Source organism: Trichosporon asahii (genome assembly GCF_000293215.1).
Source record: "Trichosporon asahii var. asahii CBS 2479 unplaced genomic scaffold scaffold00053, whole genome shotgun sequence".
Classification (NCBI taxonomy): Eukaryota; Fungi; Basidiomycota; class Tremellomycetes; order Trichosporonales; family Trichosporonaceae; genus Trichosporon; species Trichosporon asahii.
The window spans coordinates 109,449-136,577 of record NW_014040871.1 but is presented as its reverse complement, the minus strand read 5'-3'; the positions used below and the strand labels follow the sequence as shown (position 1 = coordinate 136,577).

At 60.5% G+C, this 27,129-nt stretch overlaps 5 protein-coding genes across 5 annotated transcripts; 2 read left to right on the top strand and 3 right to left on the bottom strand.

Moving 5' to 3' along the window:
• Positions 1–669: 669 nt before the first annotated feature.
• Positions 670–7,048, top strand: A1Q1_03185 (regulation of transcription from Pol II promoter-related protein; the record flags this gene model as incomplete). The annotated part of the gene is made up of 5 exons (XM_014323638.1): positions 670–912; positions 1,344–1,863; positions 1,940–2,844; positions 2,883–4,607; positions 4,682–7,048. The coding sequence occupies 5 exons, from the start codon at positions 670–672 to the stop codon at positions 7,046–7,048; spliced, it is 5,760 nt and encodes a 1,919-aa protein (XP_014179113.1).
• Positions 7,049–10,737: 3,689 nt separating this feature from the next.
• Positions 10,738–11,689, top strand: A1Q1_03184 (uncharacterized protein; the record flags this gene model as incomplete). Its single annotated transcript, XM_014323637.1, has 2 exons — positions 10,738–11,368; positions 11,523–11,689. 2 exons carry the CDS (start codon positions 10,738–10,740, stop codon positions 11,687–11,689), a joined length of 798 nt encoding a protein of 265 aa, XP_014179112.1.
• Positions 11,690–13,195: 1,506 nt separating this feature from the next.
• A1Q1_03183 (OPT oligopeptide transporter) lies at positions 13,196–16,012 on the bottom strand (the record flags this gene model as incomplete). The annotated part of the gene is made up of 4 exons (XM_014323636.1): positions 13,196–13,823; positions 13,866–13,938; positions 13,979–14,016; positions 14,151–16,012. The coding sequence occupies 4 exons, from the start codon at positions 16,010–16,012 to the stop codon at positions 13,196–13,198; spliced, it is 2,601 nt and encodes an 866-aa protein (XP_014179111.1).
• Positions 16,013–17,703: 1,691 nt separating this feature from the next.
• A1Q1_03182 (cytosine-purine permease) lies at positions 17,704–19,377 on the bottom strand (the record flags this gene model as incomplete). Its single annotated transcript, XM_014323635.1, has 2 exons — positions 17,704–18,967; positions 19,046–19,377. The coding sequence occupies 2 exons, from the start codon at positions 19,375–19,377 to the stop codon at positions 17,704–17,706; spliced, it is 1,596 nt and encodes a 531-aa protein (XP_014179110.1).
• Positions 19,378–20,790: 1,413 nt separating this feature from the next.
• A1Q1_03181 (uncharacterized protein) lies at positions 20,791–23,304 on the bottom strand (the record flags this gene model as incomplete). Its single annotated transcript, XM_014323634.1, has 6 exons — positions 20,791–21,309; positions 21,423–22,133; positions 22,182–22,403; positions 22,731–22,941; positions 22,989–23,151; positions 23,214–23,304. The coding sequence occupies 6 exons, from the start codon at positions 23,302–23,304 to the stop codon at positions 20,791–20,793; spliced, it is 1,917 nt and encodes a 638-aa protein (XP_014179109.1).
• Between the last annotated feature and the right edge of the window lie 3,825 nt (positions 23,305–27,129).

The following is a 27,129-nucleotide window of genomic DNA, read 5'->3' as shown; positions in this document are numbered from 1 at the left end:
CTTTTGGACCCTGTGATTCTTCTTATGACACCGCCTCGGCCGGATCCCTTTGGCTGGCTGCTCTGGCTGAGAGGGGCCTCGCCTTTTCGCCCACCCCCTCTGTCTCCTCTGTCTCTGCTGCAGAGCGTCATCGTCCATCAACATCCGCCGAGTCTGCCCAATCTCGCACCTCTGTATCTCTGTAGTCCACCCCCCCCGTACACTCCCAACTGCACCTCCATCTCTATCAATCCATCCACACACACACACATCCATCTCACGCTCATCTCACTCTCTTCCTCATTCATCTCCCCGCCCATCCTTTTACTTCACGCTTGACGCACGCCAACGGCTCGATTCCGTAACAGTCGATCGACCGCGTCGTCCTGCGCTTTCACCCGCCCCGCTTTTTGGGATCATCCATTATCCTTTTCTATCATTGCCTCTCCTTGTCCTCCCTGGCCCACCCACTTGAAAATACCATATCCGGTCTGACACAAGAGTACACAAAGTACTCCGCCCCCCGCAGCCTCCGCCAAAGAGACTCCGCGCACGCACGCACCTACCCTGTCGGCCCGACGTCACAGCACCTGAGCAACCAGCCTAAGGGGCGCGCGAAATAGACACACGCTCATTTAGCCCCAAGCCCCCCGCGCATCTCCTTTTCGTCCCCTCTCCGATCTTTCGACCATGTTCAAACGAAAGTCGGCTCAACAGAACAATCCACAGCCCGTCGCCCCTTCGGCCGGGCGCCCATCCATCTCCTCCGTCGCATCCTCGGCCCAGCCCCACATGGGCATCGGCGACCGCGTCATGAGCTTCAACTCGATTGAGACCTCGGGGTCCCAGAACACCGTCAAGAACAGGCGCATGTCCAACTTCTTGGGTCTTGGCGGCAAGAAGAAGGACAAGGGCAAGGAGCGCGAAGATGAGGTGAGTAGACCCCTGCATGCTGCTGGATGCGCGATGGAGCTCTCAGAGGGCGGGGAAGCGAGTGGATCGACGGACAGATGTTCGTCTGCGCCTTGCGGCTCGACACCGAAAAATGGCTCGCGGTTTCGTCCTCGCGTCCTGCACGCCGATGGGCCCGAGCTCCTCAATGTCGAAGCCGTGCAGACGTGCATCTGCGATGGATCCTGCGGATCGTGTGTCACTGGCATCTTGCGGCTCCTTTGGTCGCCTCTGGCCCACCGGCTGGCCGGAACGTCCGGAGGAAGCTGGTTGAATGTCTGAGAATCGACACAGCCCCGATGCGCCCAAACCCCTCGCGCAATCTGCACGCATCTGAAGTCCTTGGGGCTCTTGGAAGGCAGCTGCAGCTCGATGGCCCGGCCCTCCTTGAGAGAATCAATAACTGACAACAGGCCGAGTCTAACAGACAGTCCTCCTTCGGCGTCAACGGCCGCAACGTCCCCGCCAACGGCAACGGCCCCCGCCCCCCGCATCAGCAGTACACGACCATGGCGCAGCGGCAGAGCATGTCTGGCGCCGTCGCGCCGCAGCAAGGCGTAGCGGGCGACTTTGGTCCTGGCCGCCCGCAGCAGCACCAGCGCGCGCAGAGCCTTGGGCCGCAGTCCGCTCTCGGCGTCGGCCGCGACGAGCGCGGCAACCAGCCCCTCTCGCCCCAGCCCATGTCGCCTGTCGCCTCGGCCGGAGCGCTGGCGACGTACCCGACGACTCCCACGCCTGAATGGCGTCAGCAGTTTGAGCCCATCTTCGAGCTCTTTACGTACCAGCCCCTCAAGACCTATGTTGCCAGTCCGCCTGAGCTCGAGATGATCTTCGCCAAGACGAGCGCGAACCAGGTTCCTAAGCAGGGCATTCCTGGCAGTCCCGGGAACGACTGGGACGCCGTCTGGCTGCAGCTCAGCGGCACCTCGTTGTGTGAGTTGAGAGGGCTGAGAGCTGGGCTCTCGCTTTCCCGGTTAACCGATTCTCACCGTTTGCTGACCATCCCCAGCCATGTGGTCTATGAAGGAGACCCGCGCCGCGGCGGCTAAGGGCACAAAGGTGCCCCCGATGTACTTCAACATCACCGAGTCCAGCGTCGAGCTCTTTAACCCGCTCCCACCCCCGCCGCACCGCCCGAACTCGCACCCGCACAAGTTCATCTTCTCTCTGAACACGGCTGGTGCGAACCAGCTGCTCTTCTCTTGCCCGAGCCACCACGAGCTGCTGCGATGGTCGAACGGCCTCCGTCTCGCCGCCTGGGAGCGCTCGCGCTTAGAGGAGATCTACACGGGCCACCTGATTCGCGCCGCTCGTCGCGAGCCCCCCTCGCCCCTGGTGCGCGGCCGCTACGAGGGCTGGGTCCGCGTCCGCCCTATGGGCAGCACGGACTGGAACCGCCTGTGGCTCGTCGTCAACGAGCCCTCCGCCGCGGCCGTCGACGACAGCTCGACGAACAGCAAGCGCCACTCGCTCTTCGGCATGGGCAAGCAGGAGCAGAGCGTGCAGGAACCCAACACGGGTGTGCCGATGGCGTCGTTCTACGCCGAACCGCGCACGACCAAGAACCGCACGACATCCCTGCCCCAGCTCACCATCACGAACGCGACGCAGGCGTACGCCACCTTCCCTGAACGACTCGAGGTGATGACTCAGAACAACATCATGAAGGTTGTTGGCCGCATTAGCGGTGAGGCCGTGGTCATCGAAGGTGGCCTGCGCGAGTCGGGTTGGGTCCTCATCATGCCCGAGCAGCCTGAGGAGGACATGCAGCTGTCGCCGCTCGTGCCCATGCTCCGCTGGATCACCGCGTTCCACGACGCGTTCAAGCTCTACGGAAGGCCACAAGGATATAGCTGGAACCCCAGCGATCCGCGCTCGCTGTTCTTTGCCTACCCGCAGGGCGAATTACGAGGCGTGAGTAGCTAACGAGACAAGAAGTAGCTGACAGACAGGACCTCTTCCTTACTATGGACGAAGCGCTCAACGCCAACTACAAGCTGAACACGCCCGGTATCCGCGCCAACTTCATCGCCCTGACGCAGCACGCGTACCACCAGCGCAACCGTCCTGACGACTCGCGCATCACTGAGGAGGAGGAGGACAGCGGGCCCTCGGGTGCTGGCGCCGCTGCGGCCGGAGCTGTCGGTGGCGCTGCCGTCGGAGCTGCGGCAGTCGGTGCCGCCTCCAAGCGCGACAATGACTTCCGCTTACCGCCTCTCCAGCTCGGTCGCGACGACAACGATCTCTCACTCAGTACTATGGACACCGACCGCAGCGACCTTGCGGCCGCCGCGCCCTCGGCCGGCACTGGACCTCTTCCTCCGCCCAGGAACGTCACGGGTCGCAGCAGCACATCGCCTCCTTTGGCTGGTGGCTCGGGCTCGCAGACCCCCTCCGCCGGCGACCCGTACGCTTCCGGCTCTCAGACGCCCAACCAGCCCGGCGTCGGTCCTTCTGCGGCGTTCGTTCAGCCCAACCAGGCTCAGCGCCCTGTCGATCAGCAGCGGCCCGGCTCCTCTGGCGGTCTCTACGGTCAGCCTCAGCAGCAGCAGCAGCAGCAGCAGCAGCAGCAGCAGCAGCAGGCACGCCCCGGCTCGTCTGGCGCGATGTACAATGACCGCCAGCAGCCCCAGCAGCAGCAGGGTCAGCGACCTCCGTCCGCGAACGCGCTCTACAACGACCAGAACCGCCAGGGCTCGCGCGTGAGCAGCCCGCTCGCCCAGTCGCACGGCCCCGCGGGTCCTTCTGTCGGCGCTGTCGCTCAGCAAGCTCAGCAGGGCGGCCGCGACAGCCCGTACGGCCAGCCGACTGGTTCTAGCTTTGCTGGTTCGCGCCAGAACTCGCTCGGCCAGATGCAGCCGGAGAGCACCTCGCGCCAGAACTCTGTCGGACCTGACTCCACCATGCGCCAGAACTCGTTTGGCGTCTCGGAGCCCCGCCAGCCTGGCTATGGCGGATCCGCCGGACCTGGTGACCAGTCTCGCCAGGACTCGCTCGGCGACGCGGGCCGCGTCAGCCCCTTCCCTGCCCCTCAGCAGCAGCAGAACCAGCCGCAGGCTCCTCAGCAGCCGCGTGCCACCATCGCCGGCGTGACCAGCTCTCTTCCCGGCCAAGGTGCTAAGAGCACCAACCCGTTCCAGCAGCCTGCTCCTCAGACGCAGCAGTTCGCCGGCCCCCCTCAGCAGCAGCCTCCCAACTTTACCCATGGTGCGCTCGGCCAACAGGGTAGGAACCCGTTCCAGCAGCAGCCATACTCGCAGTCGCAGGAACCGGTCCAGCACCATCGCCAGGTCAGCGCCGGCAGCGTCGCCGACTCGTATAGCACACCGTCGCAGACGCTGCAGGCTCTTGGCGTCACGCCTGAGCGCGGTGACTCGCCGTCGCAGGTGCACGATGCTGATCTTGGTCGCCAGGACCAGCAGCAGCCTCGCTCACCGCCAGTTGAGAGCAGGAGCCTTCCGCCCCGCCGAGCGTCGACTGAAGCTCTGCAGGGTGTCTCCGGACCTACCGGCCCAGGCGGGCCTGGCGTGAGCACAGGTGCTGGTGCGTCTGGTAGTAGCGCGCCCAACACACATGGCGGTCAGGGCGGTTTTGGTGCCGCTGCCGCCGCTGCGACTGCTGCCGCCCTCCACCACCGCAACCAGCAGGCAAGCCAGGCGTACGCCGCTCAGTCTCAGGTCCAGGACTTTAACCAGCGCAACAACAATGCTGCTCCTTCCAACTTTGCCAACAACTCGCCTGCTAATTTCAGCACTGCCCAAAACACCTCGCCCCCCAGGTCCCCGCAAAAGCCCTACCAGCCCCAGCAACCCAGCAGCAGCAGCAGCAGCCCTTCCAGTCGTCCCCGCCAGCAGGCTCCTCTGCACAGCCCGCCGTGTCCCCTGTGGCATCGCCCGCCGGCCAGTCCAAGGCGTCGTCGTCTTCCCCCCGCCAATCCGACACTATCCACCAGCCCAGGCCCCAGCGCTCGAGCGGCATGTCCAACGAAGCTGCTTCGCCCGCCCTCTCGCCTAACCTGCGCGATGAGCCCGCCGCCCTGTATCTCATGAACATGGTCGAGGAGCCTGAGCAGGCGCAGGCACAGCGCGACGCAACTTCCTCGCAACAGAGACAGCCCGGCCGTGCCCCTGGCAGCACCGACGCCCACCCCAGCTCGCCCCCCGCCTATCAGTCCCAGGGGCACAGCTACCCCACGTCGCCCACGTACAATGCGCCTGCCCGTCGACCTTCAGGTGCTCGCGCCATCCCCCCGAGCAACCACTCGCACATGTCCAACGAGCCCATCTCGCCTGTCTCCCCCAACCGCGTCGAGAACGGTCGCTACCACAACGACGGCCCCATGCAGCAGCAGCAACAGCAGTCGTACCAGCAGAACGGCGCTGGCCGCGGTGTCGGTGTCGGTGCCGCTGCCGCTGCGACCACGGCCCTCGCCGCAGCCGCCGGCGTCGGTGCTGCTAACGGTAGGAACAAGCAGCCCGTCCGCGAGGAAGACGACGATGCCGATGCTGCCGCGTACCTCGCCTACGCTGAGCAGCCTCTTCCCCAGCCGCCGCAGCCTCCGAAGTCGTCTTCCCCCATCAAGGAGTCGGAGGGCCGCTCGTCCTTCGCCCCTTCGAAGGCCGCTGCCGAGCGTCGCGCCAATGCCGAGGCTGCTGCTCAGAACAAGGCTCAGACCATGAACGTCCCTGGAGGCGGTCGCCGCAAGGACAACAGGCAGCAGCACCGCGGAAACTACAACCCCGACGACGAGAGCGACGAGGACGAAGACGAGGATGAGGACGACCAGGACCCTCCCTCTTCTCCCCCTGGCCCGTCGCAGCAGCGCCATGGCCCTGGCGGCTACAACGCTCCTCCTCCCAACCAGTACGACCAGCGCAACCACTACCAGCAGCAGCAGCAGTACCCTCAGCAGCAGTACCAACAACAACAGTACCAGCAGCAACAGTACGGTCAGCAGCAGCGTGGACCCCTTCCTCCTGTGCCTCGTGGCGGTGGTGGTGGCCGCGGCGAGAGCATGTACGGCGACGAGCTCGCGCCTCCTTCCACGCTGCGCGGCATGTCGATCCACGACGACCCTGGACGGTCCCGCTCCAGCTCGCCTCCTGCGCCCCACCGACACCTTCCCCACCCCAACATGCCTCCTCAACTTGCTGCCGGCGTCGCCCCCGCGCCAAAGCACAACGTGTGGAACGCCAACTTTTCGCAGGAGCACGGCCACGCGAAGAAGGACGGCAAGTTTGTCGAGCTCGAAGAGCCTGCTGTGCAGCTCACGAAGGCGTTCACACCAGGCGGTCTGCTCCAGGCCGGTATGCAGGACAAGGCGGACCGCTCGGCTCGCCGACAGGAGGAGGTTGCGCGCGAGACTGGCTCGTCGTTGCTCAACATCCCCGAGAAGCCGCCTCCCCCGTCAACCGGCCTCGTCGGTGCCGTCGCTGCCCACGAGCGCGACCGCAAGAACGCTGGTGGTATCGGTGCGACGCTGACGGACCGCGACCGCGAGCGTCGCCTGGCCGAGGACCGCCAGCGCAAGATTGAAGAGTTACAGCGCCAGCAGATGGACTCGATGTCGCAGTACGGCGGCTTCCCGCAGTATGGCTACGGCATGCCTCCTCAGATGATGGGCATGGGCGGCTTCCCCGTGAGTTCGTCGATCCTCCTCTTAACTGACATCCAGCAGTACGGCGGCGGCATGATGAACGCGCAGGCGCAGCAGCAGGCCATGATGGCGGCGCAGATGGCGTACCAGCAGACGATCATGGCCATGTCGCAGGCCGGCTCGCAGATGGGCGACAACGACGGCGCCTCGGTCACCGGCGGCCGCTCCCCCTCCCCCGCAGCCAGCATGCGCATGCCCGGCATGCCCGGCGGTCCAGGCTTCTTCCCCGGCGCCGGAGGATACGGGTACGGCATGCCGACGCCGAGCATGTACGGCTTCCCGATGGGCATGCCCCCGATGGGAATGGGCATGCCCGGCATGGGCATGTTCCCCGGCCAGCCTCAGGGCCAAGGTGGCCAGCCCTCGCCGGGCTACAGGCCGAACAGCATGATGGACGGCAACTCGCCCATGCACACGGGCGCTGGGTCGTACAACGGTGACCGCGAGAGGGACGCTTCATAGGCGAGACGGAGGCGTCGACAGACGCCGACAGACGCCGACGACGTTGAGCGCTGCGAGCGTAACGAGCACTTGCCCTACGGCTCAGTGAGCCCAACCTACCAGACATTCCTTAACCTCTTCCTTTTTTCTTCTTTCCTAGCTCAGCTTTCGATTATTGTAGACAACAGAACCTCTCATGGACGATGCGTATGCGCGTATTTTGCGACGAGGGAAATGTGAATTGATTGTTACCTTTCTGCATAGGCTTGTTCGTTGGACACGTGTGCGAGTGAGGTGACTGAGTGTCTCTGCTGTCGTGCGTGAGTTGCGTGAGCACTTTGGTCCAGACAGCGTGGAGGCACGAGAGGAGCGGAACGGAGATGATAAGAGAAAGAATGACATATCAACCCACGCATAGGGTCATGACACATGCCCAATGGCTCAGGCGTGCTGAGTAGTGCTCACAATAAGAGACCAGTGACGGATTTCGGCAGGATCGGCATCGACATCGGCATCGGCATGGGCAGATCACCCCCTCTACTCATAGTGCTAAAGCCTTAGATTCGGCGGGAACATTGTCAGAAGCGCGCTAGAGCTGAGCTGAGCAATGCGCTGCGGCTAGCGCTGGAGAGGGCGGACAAACTTGCGGAAACCCCTCCAAACGTGTCTGCACTGTGTGAGAGAGAAGGTTTGATCCGAACAGAGAGACTTTGAGGTACCCGTCAGCTGCGCAGCTCATCGCCTCGCAGCACACGGCTGGCCCAATCAGCCACGGATCTGATCTTGCTCCGTTACGAGACGACGCTAAGTATCTCATGAGGCAATGTAGATTGGAGGGAGCTGAGGGATCGGAGTGTTCGGTCCGCGAACCAGTGCTCCAACATACGTTCTTCCTGATGTGTCTCGTGTTCATTACGAGTAAGACGTTTCTGAGAGTCAAGCGCGGAGGGCAACGGAGGCCAATGGCAGGCAAGACATTGTTCGGCCTGAAGAGGTCACCAACTGCGCAATCCGGAATCCTGGCTCTCCGCGAAAGAGACACAAATGTGTCCCGTGGCCTGGCTTGCGAGCATACGTTAAGCAGATTCAAACGGTCCGAAGACCGAGCCATCTGCTCTCCCATTCCCAAACGCGAGACATTGTCCAGAGGCAACGCCAATCAGAAACTCGGACGATATCAAACAAGAACGAAGAGGCCAGTCAGTTGTCAATATATGCCAACTGAACCGTTTAACGAACACGCTTGCGAGGCACCCGTTCACGGCACCAGGTGGCTCTAGGTCCAGCGGCATGCCGTACTGGAGACGTCTCCGATCGGGCCTCGGACGAATCCAGTCAGCCGTGGAGAGCAGAGGGTCGATCTCTCGTCACCTTGTAAAGTGATCGTAAGCGATCGTCGTCTAAGGACGTCAGGACGAGACCGCATCGTCCGCGGGAGTCTGATTCGCTCAGAGTCAGTATGAATTTCTCTCCCGTGCACACGAAGCACGCTCAGCACGCACGGCGGCCACACGAGCCCAGCTTGTCAACTCGCCAAGGTCCTCGTGCGAGCTGAAGTGCAAATCAGACCGTGTAGAAATGAAGAACGCTAAAGTTGCTTCACAAAAGTGGACCCGGGTGAAACGGCATCTCGGGCCAATAGGCGCGAGACATACCGCGATGAGCAGCGATAGTGTGCTCATATTCAACGTACTTCCTTTGCCTTCAAGGTCCGGACCGCAGCCACCTGAAGTCCATGCCCGAACGCCTTTACCATCTGGCCGAACCCGAGCCGGGTTCCTTGCATTCTTTGCACATGTGCGCTGTCTCCATAGTTCATGACACGAGAGATTGCACGAGAATAGTCGACCTGCAAGCTCCGTGATGAGCAAGCGGGGCGCGAGGGGGCTAACTTTGGATCACTCCAGCGCCAAGAAGGTACGCCTCATACCTGCGCTACCTGCAGGGCTCTTCGTTCGGCGCAGCGGTTCTCCTCGGCAAGAATGAGGTGCAGAGCAAGAGGAGCCAGGCGGGGCCATCTCGCCCCGAACAGCCCGATGGCGAAGGGCTGCACCCGACGGGCATGCTTGGCGTTAGCAGAGCCGACGTCGACCGCGGTACACCGTGTTAGTGGATCTCGGCCCAAGGTCCGAGGAGGACGGGCCAGACTCGAGCCAGACTCGACGCTCGATTGAGACTTTGCGTGCCTTCGCTAACACGCTACCGCAGCCGCAAAAGTCGGTCCGCGGCGCAGCACACGTTCTCCAGTAGCCTTGCGAGCCTGCGAGCCGCTCAGTGCTGCCGCAAGGAGGTAAATGGAGCGCCCCTGGGTCCTTAGCTGTCGTATGTACCTGATCAGACGCATTCTGTGTTCTGTTTGGTCAGCGGATATCAGCCCCGGTCATGCTGCGTCTCAGGCGCGTCAGAGAAGTGCCGTGTCGGTGGTCTGTTTCGTCGGTGTTGAGTGAGTGGGTAGTGGGTCGGTCCGGGTTTGAAGGACCTGTTGAAAAAACCAAATCGCGAGAAAACCAAGTTGCGTCAGACCTTGACAGTTCGGTGCCTCGGGCACTCGGGCTTGTTATCGCTTAGGGTTTTCGTCGACAAATGTCCTAATGCTTGCTAAAGCAGCCGCGAGAGCCTCTTTAGCGGAAGCATAACCCAATTAGAGATACGACAATCCGCCGATTAGAAGATAAGAGCGCCAGTGTCAGGGACTTGTCCCACATGGTCGATGGGAGATCGGTGGCGGAATCGCAGAGCACTGCAGAGCACGCAATCACGTCATCTGGGCTCATCTCGCTACTTGCAATCGTCCAGCCTAGCACTCCCACCGCAGCCTGCAACCATCCAGCACGGCCAGGGCAACATGCAGCGAGCATGCCCTCTCATCCAGCCCGCAAAACTTAGGGACTTGCACACACACACACCTGCGGGGCCATCTTGTCCCAGCCCAGCCCGCCAGGCCAGAAACGAGCACATCACCGCGCGTCAGCGCTCCTCGGCCAACCGCGCAGCCCGTAGCGTTACTCGGACGCCTCCACTCTCACATTGCGGTACCGGGCCGGCTCGAGTGCTACACACGCAAATCGCACACTACTGTCACTGCACCTTCTACGCAGCTACGCCGGGCGGCGCGCACACCGCTCTAGCTCGAGGTAAGTACAGACTTAGCGCAGAACACGCCACAGGCTCTGGGCTCTGGGCGACAGACGCACAACAGACACACACACACATATGGGAGGGGGCGCATCTGGAATTCTGCTTCTTAACTAAGCACTCGAGAAGCGTGCAGTTCGGAATTCCCCCCCTTCCTCTTTCGACCTCGTCGTCGACGCAGACAAGCCTGCAGACCTGCCCAGAACTCTACGGCAGCAGGGCGACGCCAGGGCTCACGTCAAGAACCACCCGGCGCACGTTACCGCCTTATCATTCCGAAACGATAACAGCGGCGATCGACATCGCGATCGGCATCACCGCCGCACCCGCCGCGTCTACGGCCTGATCTCCGACCAGCCCTCCTCTTCGGGGTCCCAGCGCCGCTCGAATCCGCTCGGTGTTAGAGCATAGACAACTAGACAGTCCGACAGAGGACGTGTGTGTGACAGCTAGTATTACACACTAGCCAGCCACCGCAGCTCGCAGTTCAGCCCTCGCGCCAGAAGACACCCCTTCCCCAGAACACTGAGTCATCAGCCCCGCCGCCGTCTACGAGTGGCACAGCCTAGAGCACCATGGCGATGAACGACGTCGACTGGGCGAATATCTTCGCCGCCTTGGGTGGATCCGCGCCTGCTGGCCAACAGTCCCATCCCCAAGCCCAACATCCTCTCACCTCCCCCTCTTCAGAAGAGTGGCCCCCCGCCGCCGGCGTGCGACATACCCACAGCACCTCGTCAAGCTTCAGCATAGCCCACGACCCTCCCCGCGGCATCGGGACGGCCGCGGACATTGACCTCGGGTTCTACTGGCCCCAGTCGACCCATCACGGCCAAGCTCACCCTCCTCCTCATCCCCATCCCCATGCGCAGCAACATGGCGAGTGGCCGTCGGCCCCCGGCTCGACCACCTCTTCCACCAACGCCGCTCCCCCGACCACAGCAGCGAGCAACCCTGCACCACCCCCGCCTCCCCCGACCACGCCGGCTACGACCCGCGCCGCGGCAAGAACCAGGACTAGAAGCGCCGCATCCACGCACACGGCAAGCACGGGAAGCGGGAGCAACACCCCGCCCGCGATCACGCCTGCTCTCACGCCCATCGCTCCTGCGCCACCGGGCAACTCCCGGCGCGGGTCGACTGTGAACACTCCCGCAGCCGAAGAGGAGGATGTTGAGGACAAGCGTGTCCGGAATACTCTTGCCTGTGAGTGTCATTTAATGCTTGGTCTCCCATCGGGCGCTCAACCGTCACTCTGTCTCCGAGACTGGTGCTTGCTTGATCGAAGCATTCTTCTTTGCCTCTTGCATGGAGACCCAGGGCTTATTTCCTCCCTAACCAGACCATAGCTGACGTCCAGCCGCCCGCTTCCGTGCTAAGAAGAAACTCCAGCTCGAAGCGACCGAGCGCGCGATCAAGTCGCTCGAGGGCCAAGCCGCCGCGCTGGAGGTAGAGGTCGGCGACCTCAGGAAGGAGAACGGCCTCCTCCGCGACATGGTCGGCATGAAGTACCGCCTGCAACAGTAGGCCGAGGTTGTAATGATTTTTTGACGTTTTGATGCGAACATAGAATATTCACTCTCGACACACCTTTTCCAGCACTGTGATCTCTTCATTGTGCGTCCCCTTTTCCTCGTCATCTGGTGATCTTGGGTTGCTCTTGGCCGGCATATAGACTTTCACTGACATCGACTGGCCGCCGCTGAGCGAACTGATCCGCAGACTTGCCACTCGCCCACCTCTCGCTGTGTGGAGCAAAGGCATGCAAACTGTCCCTCATGACGACTGACGACGCTAATCCCCAGTGTGAAGAGGGCTGGAACAATGCGTGACATTGAGTTTGCGTCAAGCCTGGCATGAGGCGTCAGCAGGCGTTGGACTGCACCTTATTCCGGTGTGGAGCGCAGCAGAAGTGTGGCACTGAACTCTTTCGAGGCGTTACGCTTCGGTGCTCGTATTTTCTTGGGGTCTTTTGCAATACGTTGGATGAGAGGTTTGGAGGTGTGAGTGGAAAGCTGAGTTCGACATGGGTCGAGCAAGAGACGGATGACTGTCGGTAGCGATAGGGTGTGGTGCACAACCCGCTTTACCTACGTGGTAACACTGGAGTACAGTATATTTGCAACGCTACCAAGGCGTCTCGACGGATTGGAGTCAGTAGTGTTCAGCGGTATTGCTATTGCAGGCAGGCAGAACTGATAAAAGTTGCTGATGAAACGCGCTGACCTCTGTTGGATCATCAGTGGTCACTTGAGAAAATTACATGGGACGAAGACTATTTCGACGTATGTGACAGGTAATGGCGGTGGAAGAGGGTGAACAAACCCAGGGTTTAGACAATGGTGGGGCTTGGTGGGGCTCTTGAGAGGTGATCTGCAAGGGTGATAACGGCGGCAGAAGACTTGCAGATTGATCCGAGGCCTAGGAGAGGACAACTCTGGGAAATGTAATGCTGGGTCTTGGCAACGCTCTCTCCCAACCTCGAACCGTTCAGGCTGGTCACCGGAGGCGTAGAGAGAGCTCCACTGCTGGTTTCGCCCACACTTAATAACCGGCACGAATAGCTGCCTTCACAGCTAAGGCGCGGGCGAAGACCAGCCGCTCGGACGCGCGCGAACTTGGGTAGAGTGGAGGCGATATCTTGACATGGAAAAGAGAGTGACCGAAATGTGGCCTGACAGAAGGTCGTTGGCGGTCAGCACGAGTGTGTGGTCGTATGGTCTGAGAGTTGACTCCAGATGTTGATTGTGTGGTCGGGAAGATAGGCAGCCTCTCGCTGTGTCAGTAAGTGGACGCTGACCGTCGGTGGAGGAGGGTTTCACTGTTTGAAGCAAAGCCAGCGACCATGTGGCCCCCCGACGATCAGTGCGCCCTGGCCTCCAGTTACCTCACGCATGCGGCACCTTTCGATATTCCATGCACTGACTCTTATACCCTCATACATTACATTGATTTGATAGCTTTAGCAATATTAACGAACACAACTTTGAGCTAGCTAACGGAACATGATAATGGGTGGCACTGAGGCCGAGTTTAAGTGAAGTGGCCGGGGTCCGCTCCGAAGTAGCCCTTGGCAGGGATAGGCTTGAGGCGGCACGAGTCGGTCCAGGCGCCGATGCACCCGGGCTGCCCGTCGGCGGGGTTGCCCCACCAGGACGGGAAGTTGACGCCGGGGAACACGAGCGCGAAGAAGACAATGAGGGCGTTGACGGAGATCGCGGCCGACAGCGCAGCGAGCGTGACGTAGTTGTACCTGTTCCAGAACTCGAGGTACTTGCGCTTGAGGTAGTTCCAAGAGAAGTAGTTGATGAACAGGCCGGGAACGTAGTTGCCCCAGCTTGCGGCGCTGACCCATCCGAATGACAGCACGAAGAGCAGCGGGTGTGTCGACTGCAGGAACGAGGAGCGCGGCCAGCGCTTCTTCAGCAGGAAGAAGATGACGGGGATCGCAATGCCGAGCGGGAACCCGACGAGGAGCGCAGTGTAGCGCTTGCCACTGCCGAAGAGACGGGGAGCTCCGATCGTGCCCCAGAAGATGAAGTTGGAGTAGTCGCTCTGTCCGGCGGGGCAGATCAGGCGGAACGGCGCCTTCTCGGTGCACACGTCAGGAATGTCCATGAGCCAGTTCCACTGAGAGACTGTCATAATCGTGGCGAGGAAGCTTTGAGACGTCAGAGAGTGTACGATGATTGGCAAGACTCACCCAGCCCACATCTGGACGTAGAACATGTGACGGGGAGGAATCTTGACGTAGTGGCTCAGCTTAAGGTCGTTCGCTGCGAAGAGTTAGCTGCATGAAAGCCTGAAAGAACGAACCATAGTTGATCGCGTGGTAAGCAGGCTCAGAACCGCACCTGGGAAGTCAGTATTTGTCGCGAATGTTATCGAGGAGTGGGAGATAAGGGTTGGGTGGTGAATCGAGGTAATTCTTCTAACCGCCACGCTACCTGGGCACACAGGATAAGGTGCTGCAGGCCGTGCCACTCACATTCTGAAGTACTGCACGAGCAGAGTGTCGCCTCCAGCAATACCCGATCCGATAAGCATACTGATCGTGTTGAGCGAGGGCTCGAGGCCAGAGACGGCGGTGACGATACCGATGGGGATGGTGAAGATGACGGTCATCGGGATGGCGAAGAGGACGACGGCGGGGGTGACCTCAGTGTAAACACCCAGGCACACCATGAGGAAGACCATGGAGATGATCAGGACCGCCATGTACCATGACTCGGGCACCTCGGGGTACGCCTGCATAAGCTTGTAGTGAATGTCGTCTCCGAAGGCCATCTTCTCCTGCTGGAGCGCCTCCTGGTCGACGGGGCGGCGCAGGATGAAGTTCTTGATGTTCCTGCATGAGCGCTTGAAGTCCTGCCAGGCGCTGCGGAAGCCGATGTTCATCTCGTGCCTGTTGTAGAGCAGGGTGTGCGCCACTGTGGCGGACGTGTACATGAACATGCCGATGAAAGAGACGCAGCGTGTGGCACTCATCCACGGCTCGGAGTATTGCTGATACTTGTCCTGGATGAGCACACCCCACTTGTCGACAATGTTCGTAACAGTGAACGACTTGCCCTTGTTGTCAAAGGTCTTGGGCGAGTTAATGGGCAGGTACGAGGTGTTGTAGGCGTTGGTGTAGTAGAAGATGATTCCGACGAGCATCGCGATCGACAAGCCGGCAAGGAAGTTGATGGGCACGAACATGGGCGTCATACCTCCCGAGTTGCTGAGCGTACCCCAGTCGAAAGTCATGAAGGGGTTAAGACCCAAGCCGGCTCCGAAGTTGACCGAGGTAAGTGCCACAAGGTTGCCGTTGGTGGGCTTGATCCACGCAATCCAGTCGAAAAGTTGTAAATTCGGGAAAATGTAACTGGGGAAGAAATACCACACAAAATAGATGCCAAAGACGACCCAGAAGCACTTAAACATAGATGCGCGCCACGTGGTGCGTCCCGGACCGAGAACCGGGGTGCTGCGGCCGCCAAAATCGTGAAGAGCGTTGTTTAACGCGATCGTCGCCAAACTTGTCGGCCAAACACAGTACGAGGGGTACACCAGGAAGCGTCTTGTCAATCCCGCGAAGCCGTAGCCCATCATATTCGTTCCCAAAGCCCCTAAAAATTGATAACCCGGGCTGCGTGCGAAGCTTTGGTTGAACCAGTGAGGCATGGCTTGAACGAAGATGAGATGTTGGGTCGGAGGCCAAGCCATTCCGAGCGCGGAGAGCATTGTGATGAGCAAATGCTCCTTGCGGGTGAAGCGGCCGGGGTTCAGGGGGTAGCCGAAGATGTGCCAGTGCGGCATGATCTTGCCCCAAGCAACGCAAATGGGGTAGGCGACAAGCTGGATGACGTTCGAGCCGATCGAGATGGTGGGGTACCTGAGAGCGAAGACGGCGTTGATTACGCAGCCGATGGCGGACAGAATAGTGCCGACGACCCACACGCGGATCGTGAGCGAGGCCTCCTCGGTGTTGTCTACTGAGGTTGCAACAGCACGGACTTCGGGGTACGGGGAGGAGATCGTACAGAGCAGCGCGAAGATGCGCATTTCGTAGATCAATTGGTCGTACTCTCCGGGGTTGTTCATGATCTTGTCGTACTCGGTCGTGAACTGCTGGATCCGGTGCAGAGTCTCGGCACTGTAGCGCGGGTCGTGGGCGTGAATGCGGTAGATTTCTGCCAGGACTTCGAGGGCTTTGTCGGGTGGCATTTCGGGCAGATGCGACTCGAGGTCCAGCAGCTCGTCGCGCGTCAGTTGAATGTGACCGTTCGACAGCAGGTCGTCCGTGTACACGCCAAGCTTCTCCTTCTCCATGTCGATGTCATCGGCGTCGTGGGAGCCGACAGGCATCTGCGGTCAGCTGCGCCATCGAGTCTATCAACTCACAACTTCGACCTCGGCGGGGACCACATCCTTCTCTCCTACTCCGGCGCCCTTCTCGCCATTGTAGCCGAGCTTCTCCACCATGACAGCAGAGCAGAACAGTGGATTGCTGTGGAGATAACGTTCAAGTGGGGAACAGGGGGCACGCGCGATAGGGATCCCACATTATAACAGAGGGGAGACACTAGCCCCACCCGCAGATAGCCGGAGCGCGAGCTGAACTCGCCCGTCCGGTTCCCGTCGCGCGACCAAACGCATCTCAGATGCGCTAGCGAGCTGGGGATCGTTTCTGGATGCGGGGTGCCGCGGGGCCGTGGATCCTGGATTCTGTTTATGCCAACGCGGCGAACGTCCCGCAGCGAGGTAAATCTCCACCATCGGCTAGTGCCGCATGCGGCGTGCAGGCCATCAAAGGTCGCGTATCGCTCGGGAGCACGTAGCGGCAGACCAGGGGGCGAGCGTAAACACCAAGGTGGCCGTTCTCGGCACTTGCCCCTTAATTGTAGGCACTGGAGATAGGAGCACCGCGAGTCCGCGCCGGACCGCGTGCACTGTTCGGGGACTTCGGCGCATTCGACCCTGCACTTTCTGTGAGTATAAAGGAACATGAATGCACGCACGCATGTGACCCCACCCCATCACCTGTATCAGCTTGCTTGCCCACCGTACTGCCCACTGCCTATGCAGCGTATGCTTGACTAGCGGGATGTACCTGAAAGGATGTGGGGGTTTACGGTCCGTCGGCCCCTTGTTCCGTGAACTTGCGTTCCTTGTGGAGTCGCGCGGCACGCGGCGTTCGGACCGAACTACCCCGGCTGAGTTATCTACGACCGCAGGTTCATCGACCAATTGGTCACCTGATCCCGCGGCTGCACAGCTTGCGCTCCAATGAGTGGGGTCGAATGGAGGAACGTGGGGCCCGTTTCGCCCACCTCTTGTTCCATGCCGAATTGCGCTCGATTTAGCTCCTTCGTTATCAGAACCGACAGCGCTTAGACGAGTCGTGCTCTTCTTCGGATACGCCGCATCTGAGCGCAGCTCTTGGCACGGCTAGTTACTTCTGCTAGAAGTAAGCGCGCAGCTGGCGATGTATTCGAGATTCTGATGAAGGAGTACCGCATGAAAGAGATTCGCTTTATCGCTGACCGACGTGTCCCCGCTCGAGCGCGCTGGTCTGTGAGGACATTTCTTTGAAGGCGCAAGGTGGGCTGGAGCGGGAGAACGCAAGGGCAGCAGGTCTTGCAGGTCGCAGATCTCCACCGCAACACTGCGAAGCTGCTGCAGATAATGGCTAAGAGGTTGCCTCTCCGCCACGGTTGAGCCAACAGTCAACACTGGAGCCGTCCAGCGCACTTCTGTGCCGAGGAACTCGCCAACGATGACCCTTGCTCGACCTTGGGCCTCCCTACAAAACCAGTGAACTCGCTATGTGGCAGCCGTGGGAAACCAGCGATCTGCAAGGTTGACTCGTCAATCACGTGCCTACAGGGCTTCCTTCCCTCGTAGATGGAAGACCGTGAGAAAGTGTTCTTGGTGCAACAATGGGGAAACGCTTCTCATCGCGGAAGGTGCAACGATGAGCCTACATACAGTGCCCCTTTCATGTTGTCTGAGATGCCATAATGTACATGCGATGCGATGCTGCTAGTATACAGTGACTACCTTCCCGTGTATTTGATCTCCAACCACCTGAAGAACGGATACGTGACGGCGGTGAAGCCGCTCGCGAGCTCGAACCCGATATCTCCGCCGTGGGGGTTTGCGCTTCCGCCGACAAGCTTTCCAATGGGAGAAACATAAAAGCTCTGCGCCATGCCCATGGCAGCTCCGACGACGCCGAAGCAGAACGCGCCGAGGGCACCAAATCCGATCGGGAGCAGTTTGCGGTTGTTCCAGGTGAGGGCGGGGTCGTAGCGGCCCCAGTCGGCCTGGCGGAAGATGAAGTGCTCCTCGAGGAGGACAGTGACGAAGATGGCGAGCCAGTAGCCGAGTACGGAGAGGAAGGAGTGCAGCGTCTCGCCGAAGTGGTCGGCTCCGACGATCGCGACGGGAATGTAGATGGCAGTGATGACGCAGGGCCACACGATACGCGGGATGAGGGCAAGATAGTGTGTGATGACACTGATCGACATGCCCATGCTGTAGACGTTGACGATGTTGTTGGCAACGACCGAGAGGACGAGGAGGACCATGAAGAACTTGCCGCCGCCGCCCATGGGGGGCACCATGACGGCGTGCAGCATGCCTCCGACCTCGTGCTGCTGGTACATGCTCCACCAGTTGGCGATGGCCGAGCCCACGGGGGCGAACTCACCGGCGGCCGTCGCGGCAGCAATGGCGGCACCGAGCCACATGACAAGCACACAGGGAACGGCGACACCGATGTAGGTCCACATGAAGACCTTCCAGGCGGGCGCGCGCGAGGGCATGTAGACGTTATAGTCGGACGCGAGGGAGACCCAGCCGATGCAGAAGCCAAAGACGACGCCGCCGAACGAGAGCACGCTGGCCGCCTCGGCCTGTCCGACCGGCATGGGGGTGTTGACGAGGTGCTTGGCGGCGACGCCGATGACGACGAAGAACGTAGCAGCCGTAGGGATCCACGCGACCTGCTCAAAGTGGTGGATCACCTTGTAACCGCACAGGCCGAGGGCGAGCGTGCCCATTCCGATGATGACGGTGCCGACGGCGGCCGAGAAGGTCCACTCTCCGACGGCGCACAGCGTCTGCGCGCCGACAATGGTGTTGGCAATACTCCAGCCGACACAGGCGATGCAGTTCAGGACGGCGACAAACTTGGCGCCCCAGTAGCCCCACGCGTAGCGCGCGGACGTCATCTGGCGCAGACCCAGCTTGGGGCCGAATGTTGAGCAGAGCGCCGGGAGCGTCGAGGCAAAAATAACAAAGAAGAAGATCGTGAGCCTGAGGCGTTAGTTGGCTCTCGCTGGTGGGCGATGGAAGGCCAAGCTATCGCTACTCAGACAACACTGGATTGCTTACATTGAGTCTCCGAGGCCCATGCCGAAGGTCAGAGGTCCGAGGATACCGGTTCCAAAGGTGGGGAGGACGCAGTTCGCACTGAGCCAGATGGTCAGGTTGCCCCACAGGCGGGTGTCGTGGCGCTCGTCGTCGGGGACACGCTCGATACCACGAGCCTCAATGCCGATCATGGACTCGAGCTTGTGGTTGTAGTACTGGAACTTCTCGAGCGGGGACATCTTGACGGGGATGTCGTCGTCCTTGAGCCCGATCGAGGTCGGGCGAGAATCGATCTCGACCTCCGTGTCGGGGGTCAGACCCTTCTCGAGATCTATCGGTGTTGTCGCGGTCATCGCGGTACGATTATGGGAGGGCGAAAAGAGAATGGGAAGGGTTGGAGGGAGTCTGAGGATTCGTCGAGGTGATCAGCGAACGTGGGTGAGCTGTCGCTTTTTTGAACGAGTGAAATGACGTCGGGGGTAGTTCCAACGATAGGTGAGAGTTGGTCGAAGCTGCGATGCCGGACCGCGAGCCGAGGTGGAGCGATAGCTCAGAGGGGGGTGAGTAACGATGAGAAAGAAGGAGATAGCGCACTCGAGCGGTGCAAGACCTATTGCAGCCACACGCACACGCGAGATAGGAATTTCGGGTCGCTCATGGAGCACACACGGTGTGCCTACGGTTTCTCGAGTGGCACGGTGCGCCTACGGTGAGTCGCCGGGGGTGCAAGCAAAAATGACAGAAGGGTCACCAGGGTACTAGCTCCGAGGCCCCGAAGAACCGGACATATGCGACCACTCAGCAGCCGTTATCTCCCTCGGCCGCCTTGCTACGCTGTGGCATGCGCGGGCACGTGAGCGGCGTCTTCCGTCGTACCCGCCCTGTTTATCCGTTATCAGATTTTCACTATCATGCTCGTCCGTAGTGTCGTCCGCACTGCAATCGCCTCCTTCAGTCATCTGACACCTACGTGCAAGATATGCATGTATGTGCGTTACAACTGTAACGGTGTGCAGCACCATGTGGTCGTGCCTGAACAATAAGGCCCCATGCAGAGCCGCAAAATTTGGAGCACCCCAATGCCTGACCTGACCTCGTGCCCAGGGTGGTGACCGGCGAGTGGAGGCGATAGACCCTAACCTACGTCGTTCGCCAACGGCAGACGCTGCGTCCAGTCCTGCTGAGATCCACGAATGAGAAGCACGTGGGCACGTGCACGGTTGATCCTCTGCATCACACGAGCCGACATGAGTCATGCGATCTGCGTGAGCGTTCCAGTGCACGGTGAGAGTGGAGCTCCGGTCGGTACGCTCGGCTCACTCGTCGCAGGAGAGCCTCACCTGGCCATCGGCCGATTCAGCCTATCAGCTGCTGCGCGAGAGTTAGTCACCAGTTCGAACGGGCTGAGACACGCCAGATATGCTTCACGCGCAGGTTAGCACATTGGGACACTCGCGAGCGCATCGCCCATGAGTGGAGCACATTTGATGAGTGCGTTGAGCGTCGTGGAGCGGATAGATGCTCTTTCAGAGATCCGTGATGCGTGGGTCAACAGGCAGCGATAAAGAGATACGGTCGCGAGTGCGTGCCATGTCGCCATCATGAGGTAGGTGCGTGCATACAACTAATCTTGCGGAGTCGTGAGTACAGACTTGCGGACGGTTCAATGCGATAATGAGTGATGAAGCGACAGCGGGTATCAAGTGCTGAGATTGTGGGAATGAACAGGATGTATGGTCGAAATTTGCTTCCTCGCTGAGCAAGGCTTACTTCTTCCTCCAGGGAAGATTGAACCCTTTGTGCTCCTTCTCCTTGTGCTCCTTGTGGACCTCCTTCTCGAGGTGCACCTCCTTATCTTTGTCCTTGTTGCGGCCAAGCCATCGGTCGCGGGATGGCAGCTTCAGCATCGGTACGTCAAACTTGGACGCCGGAAGGATCTTGGGTGTCTGTTGCGTCTCTGTCGACGAGCTGTCTTCAATTGAGCTGGGCTTCGATCCGGGCTTCGTCGGGACGTTGACATGAGCGTATCCGTTTCCGGTCGAGTGCCCAGTGCCATTGCCATTCGCGATATGACCATTGGCCGTCGCGTGCGGTGTCGGCGTAGAAGTAGGCAGCGGGTGTGGGTCCTGCTGTGTCGGCGTAACTTTGCGCTCGAGCTCGAGGTCGCACCCGCCGTTGCAGTTGCCGTTCGGCGTCAGCTGGTCCGGACTCGGTGGCTTGCGGATGAATTGCGGGACAACCGGTAACGGAGGGTGCGGCTCGAGCGTCTGCCTTGAGGCTGGGACCTCGAACGTGGCGAGCCAGTGACACCCGGGTCGAACTCGTCATCCGGTATCGTGGTAGTGCCTCGCAACGGCGACTCGTACGAGGTATCCATGCTGCTGCGAACGGTGCGAACGCCCCGCGTCCGGATACTTCCCTTAGAGTTGCGGTGCCAGAGCTTGGACGAGGCGGTCGTGTATGAAGCCGTACTGAGCGCGCTGCTCGACATGGACTGGAACAGGAGTCCGGAGCCGGGATTCTCGATCGCAGGCGTCGGTGGGAGCGAGTCGCTCGTGAGCTCGGCCCACTGGTGCAAACTGATGCGGGGCGAGTTGGGCGGAAGTGCGTTCGGCGGCAGCTCATCGCGCGTTGCTATCGGCGACGTGCTGAAGAAGCTCGGGCTGTTGAAGCGCGCGACTGGTGAGGGGGGGACAGACCCAAAGTCCCATGACGGCGCGCCAGACGCCATACTGGACACCGTGTCGATGCGCCTCAGCTCTTGCCGCTGCGTGATGTTGACGACGTCGGCTAACAGCGCGTCCGCCAGGAACTTGCCGCCCTTGGCGTTGCTCAACCAGCGGTGGTGCAGCAGTTCGGTTGTCGATGGTCGCTTCGTCGGATCTTTCTGCAGGCAGAGGGAGACAAAGTCGCGCATCTGCTTCGAGAACGAGGCAGGAAGCTGCGGCGCAGGTGTGCTCTCCCGTGCAGTTGCGGCGAGATCGGCTGGTCGGCCGCGACCTGGTGGCGCGCCAGTCGCGAGCTCGATGATCGTGATGCCGAGGCTCCAGATGTCGGCCGACGCGTCGTACGGCTGCCCGCGGATAACCTCAGGGGCCATCCATGACGGCTGCGGTTAGCTGTTGCTCCACACCGACACATGTTTCAGAGTGCTCACTGTGCCAACGAACGACTTGCGCTTGCCGATCTCCTTGACGAAGGAAGGCGCGTCAGTAGCCGCTGGGAGGCCGGCGACGACCTTGACGCGGGGCATATCGAAGCGCACGGCCTCCACTTCGGGCAGCTCAGTCACCGGCGTGTCGGGAACGTTCACGTCGCCGGCGACGCCAAAGTCGGCGAGGAGGATTGTGCCATCCGGGGCGAGAAGGAGGTTGCCGGCCTTAAGGTCGCGCTGTTGTCAGCTGATGGTGCTTCTCATGTGCATGACAATGCGCATGCGCATGCATGGGACAGCCACGGCTGACGCCCATGCATTCATACAGGTCACATGCACGCCGAAGGTGCATTCGCATGCTCGGACTCAGTCCCGGGACCGGCGTGCCGGCACCTCGGCTGCCGGCCGCACAGTCGCACAGCGCGCACAGCCACCCGAAGTGGTCCGAGCGTTCCGACCGTACACAACACGCCCGTACCGTACCGGGCCTTGATAGGGCGATAGGCGATCGCACAAAGAACCTGCTCAGCAGGTGGAGAGGAAGACACTTACATGCAGGAATCCATTCGCGTGCAGATAAGCCATGCCTTCCAGGACCTGCTTCACGACTGCCTTGACTTCTTCCTCGTCGAGAGCTATTCGGCCGCGCTTCGGGGTGCGTGCACGCCACTCGAGGATGCTCAGCAGCGAGCCGCCCTCGATAAGCGGGGTCACAATGGCGACGCGAGCGTGGTCCGGCGGCAGTGTGAACGTCGCGAGCACGCTGTGGAGTCAGCAATCCGTCACGCCGCCGGCAGTCCGGGGACCCACCGCAGCACGTTGGGGTGCCTGCACAGTCCGAGCAGATGCGCTTCGCGGATCAGCTGCGACAGGTCCGTACTAGAGACCTTGACTGCGCATGGTCGCCATTCGTCTATCGTAGAGTCTGGATCGTTGAATACGGCGGAGTAGACGGTCGAGCTTGCGCCGAAGCCTTTGGGTTCTGGTCAGCCGATCGTCGCAGACGTAAACAATGCGGGGAAGGCACCAACGTACCGACAGGGGCGCCGAGATCGTAGTCGTTCGCGTTGGTGGTGAACGTGTCCCACCAAGCGTCGTCGAGCATGCCATGGCCCTGGAAGGACATGGAGCGTGTATGCTCTCGCTAGCGAGAGTGTGGTGTGAAGTGTTACGACGAGTGTGACACGTCGAGGATATCAGTTGACCATGGTAGGACTGGGACGACGCAACCTCCACCGAGTCGCCGTCCTGGATCCTTGCCTGCAATAGATCTCCGGATCCATCCTTGCTCTTGGTTCAGGACACTACGGCTGCGTCGGCTTGGCATTCAGTCGCATTCATCTACTGGCACTAAACCAGGAGCGTGCGTTTCACGTGGCGGTCTCGTGACTGCCCCCCCTGCCAGCATGACGTCATTCCGGGCCCATCTACCACCAGTGTGCTGTAGTGCTGTGCAGGCGGCCGCACCTGTGCTCCTACCTGTGCGCATGACAGTGCCCGTGACTGTGCTAGTTGCATTGACAGACCCCGTGTCCCCTGTATCGCGTATCACATCGCATGCACACAGCTTCCGAACACAGTCTGCGCAGATCACAAGATGTATGTCGTGTCGACTTCTGCTTCGACTTTGCTTTCTTCTTCATCTCAACGCACGTTTCCATGTCGTGCTCAGAAACGAAGCTTCCACCTCATCATACACCCGACAACGTGGTAACACTCACCCGTTACTGACTTACAGCTCGGGGACAGTCACCATCTGCTCACGTGACGGTCGGTCGGCTTCGCAGTGGCCGGAAGCGATCTTTCACCCACCAGCAGCTAAGCAGCATCGAGGGTGCATGCACCCCAGTGCGCCCGGCGGGCCAACGGCTTACTGATGGGCAGCTGCAGGGCGTGTGCTAGAGACGAAGAGGTGATAAGAGGTAAACGGCCCCTGCCGCGGCTGATGAGCAGATGAACTGAGGCCGAGTGGCGATCGTGTGTCCCGCGTGGCACCCAGCGACCTTAAGTCCACTTAACCCCCAGCACATCCTCCTGTACCCCTGGACAAAAAACGACCGGACGTCCGGAGGACCGGATGGAGAATATCCTTTATGTCGTTGGCTGATCACTGTATCGTGTTGGGGAGGGTGTGCCGAGGTCGGCGGCATGCAAACTATCGTCTGTAACGTACAGGACAGGGCCACGAAGTGAGGGGGACGAGCGTCTTTCCAGTCATGGTCAATCCTCGGTCGATTAGGTAGGTGGCTGCTCTCCTCTTGGTCTGCGCTAATTGCCCAAGACTGAAATGACCCTCACCAACCGTCAAAAGAACCCTACTAACGTCGCATTAGGCGATGGGTTAATTTGCCCCAAGAATTGACTGCCTTTTGTGAACTGAGGCTGAGGCAGAGTGGCAGTCGTGGGCTATCAAACACCCTGTTCCTCATCTAACGTTGTCCACCAAAACACCCTGCAGGATGTAGAGTATCCTCACGAGCACAGTGTGAGCCGTCTCGAGGTCACAAGGCTCCCTTCGTCTGCCTCACCGCCAGGCCCACGCTCGGTGTCGGTGTCTGAACGCTGAGACATACCGCGGCCTTTACGAACGCGGGCGACGGTCTGTTGAGAGGGCTAAGGGAAGTCAGTTACCTGCGATCCTCCGTGAGCGTAGCTTCGATCACGAGAGGATACGAGCCGTGCGTGCACGAAGGGGGTAATCGGCACTGTACCGCTGCGGCGTGCGCGGGGTCGTAAGCCGGTAGACCACTCCGGGTGCCTTTAGCCACTGACCCCCACCCAGCGTGCCCACATTGGCAGTCCATCCCCCACTCACCCCCGCCTGCCCTCCTATTCTGGGCAGCATGGCCCCCAGCTTGTACATTCATTTGCATCGCGACGAGAGTCGGCAAACTGTAGCACAGGCGAGTGCGTGCAAAAATGGCACGAAGCAGCGCGAGCGAAAATTGCACGGTTTACCTAACGAGGAGGAAGCGCTGAGGAAGAGCCAATTTCCGTGGCGCCACCACTGTGCTCAGCCTGGCCACGTCGTGCTCCCGCCAGTGCTGCAGTGCCGACGTCCGAGTAAGACGGACCAGTTCCCGATCTGCCTCCGGGTTATGCAGTGCCTTTCCAGCGTGCATATGACGTCTCACGTGGACCTCGGCGCGCCTCCGGGTCTCCTCCGAGTGTCCGAGTTTTCCAGGGCACAACGATTCCGCACTCGTTTCCCCCGCTGCTTCATCAGGTCCTGCCCGCAGGTACTCCGTCCGGGCCGGCCGCTAGCCCGCTCTCATCCACTCATCCACACGTCAGACGTCAGACGTCAGACGTCAGTCGGCACCTCATCGGCTCGGCGGGCGTAGGGACATGTGCCTGCCAAAATTAATGATCTGCCTCGAGCCTAATGAGCAGCTTGTAGCGATACGCGGTTTGCTGTGCTCCACTCGAGAAAAAATGCATGGAATGGACAGGATCTCTGGGTGGATCTGATGCATACGACTTGCGTAGAGAAATTCGGGAAATGTGAAGGACAGAGTACGGAGAATAGAACGCAAGGGGGAAGAGGGGGAGAGAGCAAAGATAGCTTGCAGAGCCCAGGAGGGGACGGAAATGTCCTCCGACCCGACCTCGGACGCACCGATGTCCGTTCTGCTGCGCGGCGAGACAGCACGAGACACACCTCGAGACAATCGCGGAATGAGGCTGCCAGGCGGCTGGGCACGGGCGCCAAGTGTCAGAAGCATGTGTCCAGCATTCCGCACCTGTCCTGATCGATAATGTTCCCCTCGATCCCCTCATAGCTAGCGACGCTTGCGCGTTGCTCATGCTCTCCTCCCCGTTCCCACAACTCAAGTTATCCGTCGTGATCGCCGGGGACGGCATGGGAGCTGGGATGATGGCCGTTGAACAGCCTAACGGCGATGGGTGAGGGCAATTTTCCCAGTTTTTCCGAAAGCTTTCCGAAACGCTCAAGCATCTGAACCCAAGGCCAACCCAAGGCAATTCTGCGTGCCTCCGTGCGCGCAAAGGAACAGGGTTAGAGTTGCCCAGAGGACTGCAAAATCCTGGGGACGTGCCTGCGGGCTGGCGTACGTACGTAACGTGAGTACCGGTGGGTGCGGGCAGAGAAAGTGGTTGCAAAGTGTCCGAAAACACTCGCCCGCGTTCGCCGATCGGTCAAGGTTTACAGCGTGTGGGCAGGCTGGCGGGTGTACGGAGATAGGACGGGCGGGATGATGTCAGGGTTATGCTGTTGGGTGGATCATGGTCGCGTGTCGTCATTCCGCACCTCACCTCACGGCCAGGTCGGAGGGTGCCGAACTCTGATGCAGTGCGTGTTGCACCTGTACACCATACGCCGTGCGCAGCGCGCAACATGTGGGTTGACTCAACCATCCTTTGCTTGCCATGAGCGTCCCACGGGCACAGCGTGCACAGCGCCGAGTAAGCGATATGCATGCATGCCTTACCGCATACCCCGGTGTCTGGGAGTTGTAGCTGACATGCAAACGGGGTATGCATGGCGGATGTCCCGCCGCACAGCCTGGACACATCACCGAGCAGCGCTATGCATGGCACGACTTGGAGGTGGACGGTTACAGCAGTCTAGTGACGGGTGGCGGCACTTTTTGCAGCCGACATGACAAGCAGATCCCCCACTGGGCATGCTGGGCATGCTGGGCACATGTCCCGTAGGCCCCGGATGCACCTGCCGTACTGCCGTGCCGGCCGGGAGGAAAGCCACCGCCCGTCTGCAGGCCCAGGCTGGGCCGGGTACGGCTGGGCCCAGCAAAGTTCAGTGGGTGCCGCCCAGTGGTGAGTCCAGCCAGCCAGTCTAGTTGGCCCAGAGCAGGCCCAGACGCGGAATGGCTGTGTCGATCTGCATGACATTTGGGCTCGTTTGTATGGCTCCATGTCGTCTTCTGGCTGGAAAGACGAGCTAGACGTGTAGACGAGATATGTGGAACCC